The following is a 10,775-nucleotide window of genomic DNA, read 5'->3' on the forward strand; positions in this document are numbered from 1 at the left end:
AACCCAACTTTTTTCTTGTAGTTGGAGCCATTATCAGTCACAATTTGAACTACATTTTCCACTCCAACCTCCTTCACCACTTGCTTCAGTAATTTGTAAATGTATTTTGCATCCTTCTTCTCACCGGATGCATCTATTGACTTGAGGAACACTGTCCTCCCATCACAATTCAACATGAAATTGATGATGGACTGTCTAGTGGGACCAGTCCAACCATCAGCCATCAGAGTCACTCCATAATGATTCCACATGGGCTTTAATCCCTTAATGTATTCATTTATGTCCTCTTTATGCTTAGGCAAATACACATTATATATCTCATATGGAGTGGAGTGGGGCCCTGTACACCACTCCCAGCCCTGCCTATTTGCTCAATCATATCTCTGTAGTAGGGCCCCTGAGCTGTATGTGCTGAAACACTATGGTAATGCGCCCATTTGGAGAAAGCTATCCCCACTTTCTCCTTCACACTCCCCCATAAGTGCTTCAACTTTCTCTGTTTATGCTCAGGCCTCGCAAATAGGGCCGGATCATTGCGAAGAATCTCAAGATCCGGATCTGTAGGATGTGTTGAGGAAGCTCAACCCCTTGTAGGGGCCCGTGGGATAGGAGCCTCCTCCCTGACACTCTGAGACCTCCTCATAGGGACTTGGGAGCCACCTATGCCTCCCATACCTACTGGCTCTCTAAAGGACCCACAACCCAGACCCCTCTGTTGCCTCCTGATGTCATCAATCCTCTGTTGCTCCCTACTCATCATCATCGCCCTCCTCAGCTGATCGGCCTCTAGATCAGGGTCACTGTCTCCTGGCTCATCCCTACCATAACCCTCAGGATCTGGAAGGTCATCTAAGCAGGCATCCTCGAACTCATCCCTCTGTGTTCTCTTCTCTTTCCTCTTTTGCTTTCCACCACTAATATATGAGGCCATTGCCTTCTTAACCTCTACAGGCACCTTTGGGCACCCTGTTACATCCCTGTTGCCACCAGCTAGATGCACCTTCAATCTAGTGGCCCCACCTCCTCCTATTTGTTTCTTGCAGTAATTACACTCACTCTTCCTCTTATCAGCTGTCAGTGGCCTCCCATATTCTTAAGCTATGTCTGACATTTTAAAATAGAGTGCCTGATACAAGAAACACACACTAAGTATCTTGAAAAGCTCCACAATATGCTCCAAAAATGACATACATGCTTCTAATAATAACCTCCAATTTTTAAAAAATAAAAAAAATATATGTATAACTATATAAGTATTTTTTAATATATAAATAATTTTAAAATATATAAAATACACACTAACTATCTTAAAAATATCCACAACATGCTCAAAAAATTGCATATATGCTTCCACTAATACTCTCCTATTTTTAAATTTAAAACAGAAATTAATTATTTTTTTAATATTTAAATATTTTTTTAATTATTTAAATATAGATTAAATACAGTAAAATTACATAATTAACAGAAAAAAAAATTCAACACCATCACAGCAATATGGTGTCTCAACTCTCACATACATCCATTTGAAGCTTATACATGTACTATACATAAACATTTTTAACAATATACATAATTTAGTAAATAATTTTTAATAACAGAAAAATAAAAAAATAGTAGGAAGAATCAAAAAATAATTTTGACACTACAAATTCATAGATCATCACTCTAAAGTAAACATATATAAATTTGGAAGCAATCTAACATGATTTAAGGCACAAATGAAACAAAATAAAAAAATGAGGAAGTTGGTTACTCACCTTGCAAGATTTGAGAAAATGCACAAATGGAGGAGCAAATCAAGTGTTTGAAGGAAATGGAATACTAGAAATTAGGTGTAGAATGGGATGAAAGCAAGAGAAATGAGCAAAAAATGCAAAATCAGGTCGAAATCTCCTGGGCGATATCGCTCAAAACAGTCGAAACTGACGGTAGGTCGAAAATGAGCTCAATTTTGGGTATTTTATAGCCTACGCAAGTGTCGTTTCGGCCCGATATGGTATCGGGCTGAAATTTCGACTCGTATCGACCGAAATTTCGGTCGATACGAAACGAAATGGATACTTTTCGTGCCTACTACTAAATTTTGTTTCGAGTTGGATTTCTGCAGGCATTTCGATCGAAATTTTGACCATTTCGATCGAATTTTCTTCCATGGCTGGGCCCAAGTGGGTTTCTTAAGTTTCCCAACCCAATTCTTTGCCTCTATTGCTTGGGCTAGATCCATTATTTGGCCCAAATTAGTGGGTCCAAATAGGCGAACCTCAGCTCTCACGTCTTCATTTAACCCAGCCAGGAAAATCCCTTTCAACCATTCCTCTTCTACAGCTCCGGCAGCCGCCGTCAGAGACTCAAAGCCATCTCTATATGCTGCAAACGTCCCAACTTGCTTGTGGGTGATCAAGGCCTCTTGAGGAGTTTTTAGTTGTGCGGAACTAAAACGTTGGATCATCGCCTCTTTCAATCCCTTCCATGAGAGTAACGGTTAATGCAATTCGCGAAAACGTATCCATCCTAATGCTGTTCCGTCAAAGCACAAGGTGGCTGTTTGAAGTTTTGCCCCATCACTCAATTTGTAAAGGTCGAAATACCTTTCGGCTCTCGCGATCCACCCTATTGGGTCGTCGCCCAAAAAAATTGGCATCTCAAGTTGCCTAGGAAAAATTTCCCGCGATTTTTCTGTTTCCCCCATTCGCTCACCGTGAGATTGAGTTCCTTCGATCTTAGTCACCTCAGCTGTGTGAGAATCGAGAGATTTCTCTTTTAATAACATGAATCGCAACTCTTCTCTGAATTCGTCATTGGCCTTCTCTCCTTTTTCGATTTGATGCGCTAAAGCCCCTACTTGCCCTTGAATCTCCTTAACAATGACTTCCAATTCTTCTACTCTCTGTTCCATTCGACTTTTTGCCATTCCCCTGAAATCGATTGGCTCTGATACCAAATTGATAAGACCCCGAATTCAGTGAATTAACAAGAGTAAATTGGCACACGGAAGTAGTAATAATAATAGACTTTTAATCAAACAAACCACTAGAATAGAACACACTACGGCCGTAAGTGGTCCTATGCTACCCGAGAGCAATCGCCCCCTCCCTTATTTCCCTGATAACTCAAAAAGCATGATCTCCTATTCTCCCTTCCCCTACTAATAGTAATTACTTTCCTAACATAATCCCTTAACCAAATCACTCCAAATCCAATCCTAAAAGGCATCCTGTATCTCAACCGAATCACCCCACATTTATTCCTATAAAACAGTAAATATATCTCTCAAATATTTCCTTCTATTCCTGGCTGTTGTGCAGCAGATCTTGCAGCTGATCTTGTATCTCGGGCTGTTGTGCAGCAGATCTTGTAGCTGATCTTGTATCTTTCCTTCCTTGCTTGCGAGTATAGACTCGTGAGGTGAGGGGTCTATCACTGTGCTATATTTATTATCTGTTAAATAGCAGCCAAAACTGGCAAGAGAATGAAGTAAAAACTTGTAAATAATCTAGTTGAAAGAAGTTTCCATATTTGACACACTTTCAAAGATCATGAGGTAATCTCTATTACAGGTATTATAAATTACAGAATCTCAATAAATTGTAGCAAGCAAATATGCATTATTGAAATTCCACGATGAAGAGATACAATGAAACTGAAATCGTTACAGACCATTATATCTCCACCAAGGAAGAGGTGATGTGGGTTTTTAGCCATGGAAGCTGAGAAGGGCTTTTCAATTTCTTCCAACTTCTCTTCACCTAGCTTCAAAGTCCCCAGTAAGGAACTTGAATGCTTTTGCAGAAGAGTCAACTTCAAAGAAATTGATTCTGTGATATAAGGTGATAGATTTCCCGTTTGTATCCTACATCAGTTTCAACGATATTATGGAATTATGGTGTACTTGTTCCACAGAGAAATGTAATTATCTCAATATTTCCTAAGAGTCTTTGGATAGATTTAAGAATTTGTTTGCTTCAATTAAAAGCTTTGCTTTGTCACAACTGTACTAAATTGACCATGCGTCATGCAGGCAAGGATGCTACTGAAATCACTTGTAATTATCGGAGCCTTATCTGGATTTATTTTAGGAACTGTTGGGGCATCCATCCCTTGGTTGTTCCCTTCCCTTTTCACGGTTGATCATGAGGTCATTAGAGAGGTCAGCTTCTTTCCAATTTTGAGGCATTTGTTGTCTTGAATGTTGAATAGAACCATTCTCATTTCCTTTTTGTTAGTCTGACATGTAAATGATCTCATTAATTAGGAAGGAACACTATAGGTATGCTGTCTGTCTAATCTCTCTGCAGCAGTTGGTTGGCTCTTTGGTTTTATGAGATGTGTGAATTTAAAATTGTACTGATGAGTGCACATGCTCTGCCAAGATTCGGCTAGCAGGCTGCAGTATACTATCAATTAACCATTTGAATTAATAGCTCACTCATTATCATATAACGTACAAATTTTCCCCCCAATGCTATCAATGACCCGTTAAGTATCAATTGACCCTTTTAAGTGGCTCATTCCTTGTCTCATGTTATGCACAACTGTTTCCTGAAAGGTGTTGTTTATTGTGAACCTTTATCAGCAATTTAATCTCAATCTGAAGGCTGCATTTGGTATCACCTATTCTGGATGATTTCTCCCATGCATTAACACAAAGAAGAACTATTTATTAGCATATGATTAAATTTGTTATTGGATGTGTTCAGTGGTGGATATATTATATTCTTTATTTCATTTCTTTTCCAGATGCACAAAGTCTTGCTTCCTTACTTCATGGCATTAATGGTGACACCACCTATGTGTAGTCTTGAAGGGACATTGCTGGTATCAGTGTTTGTGTGCCCAGTTATTCATATTCAATTTGTGTTTTTCCAACAATACATTGACATTAAATTGAATTAGAAAATATACTGTTCTCTTTACAATAATATTTGTTTGAGCAAATTGCTCAAGCACCCAAAAATGGAGGTCTTAAAACACTGACACCCCACTTTATCTTTGAAAAGCAAAGACACCCCAAAGTTGGATTTTCATTGGACACATGAGTCCAATCTGTTGCTAAATGTCATTAAAGCACTGTTTTATTTTTTTTATTCCAAAACTACCCGTCTTAATTACACGTGATTATCTGAATAACCTTTTCTAAAAAAAATAAAAATAAAAAACAGCAGCACCATTGTCATCTTCATCCGAATAACCTTCAGGCCTTCATCAGCGAAACAGAAACCCTACTGAGATCTCCCTCTTCATCGTCTTTAGTCTAGATCACGTGGAGAACAAATTATTGAAATTAAATTGGTCATTGCCTGAAGCATGCTTGCTATTCAGATTTGTTATTTGATATTATGCAAAATTTAAACCACCGTTTTTGAAAGGATTAATTCCAGTGCTGGTGGTCTGAACTTGCAAACGCAACCAAAAGGGATGTATGGGGAGATAGAATGGCATCCAAGCTGTGACAACCCAGCGGCAACAACCTGCTTCCAGCAAAGACAATTGACAATTGACAATTCTACTCCCAAACATACCAGCAATTTCAAGTTCAAAGCCAACCACCTCCACAACAATACTCCTGTGTCCACTCCAATTAGGGCAAGAAAATGAATTTCCTTTGATATAACAACATTAAAATCAGCAGCCACACCAGCTAGCTCCCATCGCTCAGAATATTGTGGCTTTCGTATTTGCATGATTGGGGGAGCACAAGAGCAGGAAGAAGATGAAAGAAATTCATGGACTGATTGAAAGTGCTTGAAGCCCCAACCGTGTCTCTCTTTTTGTTATCATTAAAAAGAAGGGATATGCATAAGTTGATATACAAATATTTGAACTTGCAGCTTCAACAGTGGTTGATCCAGTTGCAGGTTTGCTCGCTGCCAGCAAGAAGAGGAATCGTCAAAGTTTGGTTTCTGGAGAAGCTGATGGTGTTTGGTTCTGGTGGCCGCTGTCATTGCTCCTTGATGGTTGCTTAATCGTATATTTTGAAATAGTGAAGTTCTCAAGCTTCAGATAGGGTTTGGGGTGAGAGAGAACGGTTGAAGAGTTGTTGGAGAATAAGTCTAATAGAGAAGGATATTTGAGGTCTTTACATCCCATCATACCTAAGGGCTAAGGGTATAATAATTCTTTACCATTGTACCAGTAACCATTCTAACAGAATTGGACCTATGTTTTTTTCAAAGATAAAGTGGGTGTCGGTGTTTTTGGGACTCCGTTTTGGGGTGTCAGGGCAATTTACTCTATTTGTTTTAATACTTTGTTTGTGCAGGCTGGCAGGGATCTTAGGTTTCTAAGTCTATCAATGAGTGGATGTTTTACTTTGGGTGGCCTTCTAGTAGTGGTATGTGATTGATTTATTTTCTGGTGAGCATAGTTCAAAGTGTTATCTTCAGAAGTTTGCAGAAGATATCTATGATACTTGAAAAGAAGTTCCTCTTAGAAAGTTACAAAAAGTCAAACTACCCCTCCCTGATCATTGAGAATGGTGATTCTATGATCCTGCAGTGCTTATCTGTGTCTTTTATATATATATATATATTAAGGAATTATGGTATTCACCATGTCTGAAGCCTACCACATTTGAATTTCTGTATGTTATAGCATTCTTAATGTGAATGGCCTTTGTGCTACTAATATACTAAGTTCTTTTCCTCCTGATATGGGAATGAAGGTGTTACTCAAATCCCACCAACAAAAGCTTCTCACCAAATGATCAATTGTTAAGGTAACATGATAATGAACTTAAAAGTATTGTAGACATTGTTCAGAGGATAGTGGAAAGGGAAGGTTGTCTTGGTGCGTTTGTCAGGTGCTCACTTGCTGCATGCTAGATCATGGTTTCAAGTCTTAGAAACAGGGGTAATGCTGCGACCGTTGACCCTCCTTGAACCCTGCCAAATTTGGGAGCCTTGTGCACTAGGTATGACCTTTTTGTAGTCGAAAAGGGAACTAAATGGGGCTGTGGCATTAGAACCAAGAGGGAAAAAATAATGTCATATTGAACTTTGCTTCAGCACTAGTTGAGAAACTACAGTTTGCTTCTTGCTACTCCAGTAACAAGATTACCACCAATAAAGGTACTGTAATTCGATCTGGATGACCAATCATCAAGAAAACCAGTCCATCCGCATCAGTAAAGGCTTCTGGGTGCATGTGACCTTGGGAAAGAAAAGAACCTTTCCCTAGAGCTTACTTCAAATAATGAAGTATTTTAAAAATAGCTTCAAAATGTTTGGAATAAGGATCATGCAACTATTGGCTGATCAAAGCTTATAATATAAGAAATATTGGCTAGGTATGTGAAAGATAGATCAACCTACCAGTCCAATGTGCATTAGTAAAAGCTTCTAGATGCATGTGAAAGTGGGAAGGAAAAACACACCTTTCCTTAGAGCTTACTTTAGATAATGGGGGTCTGGAAAATAGCTTCTAAATGTGTGGAATAAGGATCATGCATATGTTGGCTACCAAGCTCATAGTATAAGAAATGTCTGGCTAGGTATGTGAAAGATTGATCAATCTACCAACCAGTCTTTTGTATCAGCCTTGCTCTTTAGAAGTGTATTTGTAGGTTTGCAGCCTAACATCCCAATCTTTGGTAAAAGATCAAGGGCGTACTTCCTTTGAGACAAAAAGATACTGAGGATGGAGTGAGAAACCACAATGCCTTGGCAATACCAAAGCTTTCCCAGATCCTTAAATCTCAAATCCTTCCGGAAGGCCTTTGTATGAGATATTTGAGTGGAATTATTTCCAGTGACAACATATCATCAACATATACAACAAAAATGGAAATATGATAGACTGGGTTCTTGACAGCAATATAATCACTGTATACAATGGAATTTATCGTCATTTTTTATTTGTTGTGATTTGTATCTTATTATTGAGGCAGTTGCCTGCTTTTAGGAACTAACACTTAACAGCTAATTTGGTGGTGGGATGCTCTACGATATGGACCTTTCCATGTTTAGTGCATGGCAGAAGGTGATGACGACATTTGGAAGGACCCTTAATTTGTTTATGAAAAACATAATAAAATTGGGCAGCTCTCTTCCACTTATTTTTTCGTGATGGTTCTGGGGGAAGCTCTCTGTAATGCAATGTGCAGGAACTATAGTTCTAAATCAATCAATAGATGGAAAATTTAGCTTGTGGAGCAAGTTTGATTTGGATATTTGATCTTGCATTAATAATGTTAGTTGTGTCTTTGCCAGCTTGTGAGCAGTAGAGGGTGTGGTCTGCCTGGATGCTGGTGGGCACTTGCAGGATTTCAATGGGTAAAAATTCTCAGCACAGCATCATAGAGACCGCATGTATTCTATTTGGATATCGCTAATTGAAAGACTTGCTTTTTCAGGCTCGATTCTGCCTTGCTCTGCAACGACTTGCTTCACCTAATGGAATACTATACAGCGAGGACTTCACCCAACGTAAACTGGAAAGTTTGAAAGCTGCATAGTTATCCATTTACAACCATCCGAAGCATTTGAATGGGTATCGAGGGTGATTCCCATGCTTTTAGGATATATTTGGATATAACGTCGGAGCACCATAATGCCACTGTTCAAGCGGCCAAAAAGATTGATTATGGCCATTGATATCAGCATCCTCAGGAGTCTCAAAGAGTGCTTGTGTCATTACTGTATGAATTGTCTTATGTTTTCTGTTATTCAAAATAGGTGTTCCATCTCCTGTTGTAAAATGTACATGTATGTGGAAAGTTAAAGACTTTCGGTTGGGTCCAGTCGATCCTTTTTATTACATTCGGCAACTACATGCAACAGCTGAGGAATATACACATTCAGCAGGCATTTATTATATGTGGAAGGAAATGATAATGGTGAAAGGTCCTCAATCCTTCAAAATGGATGGAACTTTAACAATTCACTGTTATAGTGGGACCCACTCTGTAAGTATGTGGCATACGGATCAATCATGTAGCCAAGAGAACCCAGTCTTAACGTAATTTTCTTTGCATTTGTAGTAAAAATTGACTCTCTACTTTTCCACTTAAGAACAGTGAAGGCATTTTGGGACTCCAACATGCAGGGGACAGGTACATTTTTGACTGTGATCAGTGGCTGGAGAGTTCAGTTCATCTCATCTCAGGTGCAAAACCCTCTGGGGGACAAAAGTTTACATGCACTGATGCATGCATAGTGTGTGACAGAGACAGAAATGGTAATCAAAATGCACTCTTCTTATTTCAATCATTGTCAATGTACGGACACCACAAACTTTTTCTCTCTATGACCCAAACTCTGTGGGGAACTTGCTTCAGTCTGCACATTTAATGGGTAAGTGATACATTTCGGTGTCAACCATGGAAATTCAATGTTCGAGATCTCGACCATTGAAATTCAACGTTCGATATCTCGACTGAAATTTCGTTTGATCGTCTTGTGCATTTAATGGACATGACTGAAGCAATTTTGAACTTTGTGGGTAGATTCTGAGTTCTATCTGCTCATGCTCGAGTCTCCATTATTAGGACATTAGTCAGGAAACAATTGGTGCACTTTGGAATCGGCAGCTTGACATTCGGCAAGCGCTAGATCCTATGGTTTGAGCTGATTGGTTTAGGATCTTCTCTTTTCTTCCCCCTCGTTTTTCTTTCTTCTTGAGCTCATAATCCAAACCATGTTGCAGCTCATAAGTGTCCAACTCTCAAATCTTAAGATTGCTACCGTGTGGATTCTCTTAAAATTGTCTTGATGTCAGTAGCAATCTCCATTTCTTATGTTTTCCTGTTTCTCAATTTTTGAAATTTATCTTTTTCTCACTTTTGAGAAGCGAGTCCAATTAGCTGGTGATTACTTCAACCCATGGAGAAATTATACCCAGGATTATTCTCCTACATAGGATGTTTGGGTAGGGATTTTCCACCTTTATATGGATAGAAGATTTTGCTTCTCTTACATTTGTCTACCACACAATTGAAAAGGAATTCATCTCTGAGCATTTATGATGAACTTTATCTCACACACAGTTCTTCCTTGAATTTACTGGTTGCATTTGGTGCTATCTTTTCCATGTTGTCTAAATTCCTCTCTTAAATTGGTAGCATGAGACACTTTCTTATAATTTACTTCTAAATCTATAGCTTTACTCTTGTGTTTCCATGTCCTTAGTTAATCTACTTTCACCCTTACAAATCTATGATCCCCCGTTTTTCATTTTTTATTGTTGATGACTTTTCGGATCACAAATTCTCTTTATCTTTATGATGGATAATAATAATAACATATATGTATTAGGTGACTAGCTTTATCTAATAAATGATTAAATTTTTTTTGTTAAATAATAAATGATTAAATAAAACCTTGTCAAATTATCATCTACCAAACCAAGGTTATCCTAAAGTAAGATGTCACTCTCATGCACAAGCCATGGAAGGCTTAAGAAACAATGGATCGATAACTAGGGCCAAATGTGGAGTCCAAATTACCTTCGGAGAGAACAATGTGATTTCTTGACTGGTCGCAATTAGATAAATGGGGGAGGGGACTCACATAGGACCTACTAGGATTCCCACCTCTCACCATTTTTAATATCTACATGTGTGTCCCACTCCATATTACATGATTGAAGACTATCAGAAGAGCACTTTGTTGCATTTTGTTTCAGTCCTGCGCATTAAGAACCGTTCAGCAGACCGTTGGGTTGGAATCTAGTTGAGATTTCGAATAAGATCTCGATCTCAACTATTGATTTTCAACGGTTGCCGACCCAAAATCTCTTTGAATTTAATGTGTAGGACACAAGCAAGGTCCCACAGA

At 38.6% G+C, this 10,775-nt stretch overlaps 1 protein-coding gene across 3 annotated transcripts in view; it reads left to right on the forward strand.

Moving 5' to 3' along the window:
* LOC149014331 (protein DETOXIFICATION 46, chloroplastic-like) overlaps nt 1-10,391 on the forward strand; it is a 31,787-nt gene extending 21,396 nt beyond the window's left edge. Inside the window, exons 10-14 of one of the 3 annotated variants that reach the window (XM_089155087.1) lie at nt 4,022-4,150; nt 4,741-4,839; nt 6,263-6,334; nt 8,211-8,273; nt 8,354-10,389. In XM_089155087.1, coding sequence (XP_089011213.1) covers nt 4,022-4,150; nt 4,741-4,839; nt 6,263-6,334; nt 8,211-8,273; nt 8,354-8,455 — 465 coding nt within the window. In that variant the 3' untranslated portion in view covers nt 8,456-10,389. Of the gene's footprint in view, nt 1-4,021; nt 4,151-4,740; nt 4,840-6,262; nt 6,335-8,210; nt 8,274-8,353 lie in introns of all 3 variants that reach the window. The other 2 variants (XM_089155088.1, XM_089155089.1) reach the window with 2 other exon arrangements.
* Nucleotides 10,392-10,775: the final 384 nt, after the last annotated feature.

The sequence above is a fragment of the Hakea prostrata genome, chromosome 5, assembly GCF_041222555.1.
Source record: "Hakea prostrata isolate BN-2017 chromosome 5, UWA_Hpros_2, whole genome shotgun sequence".
NCBI lineage: Eukaryota > Viridiplantae > Streptophyta > Magnoliopsida > Proteales > Proteaceae > Hakea > Hakea prostrata.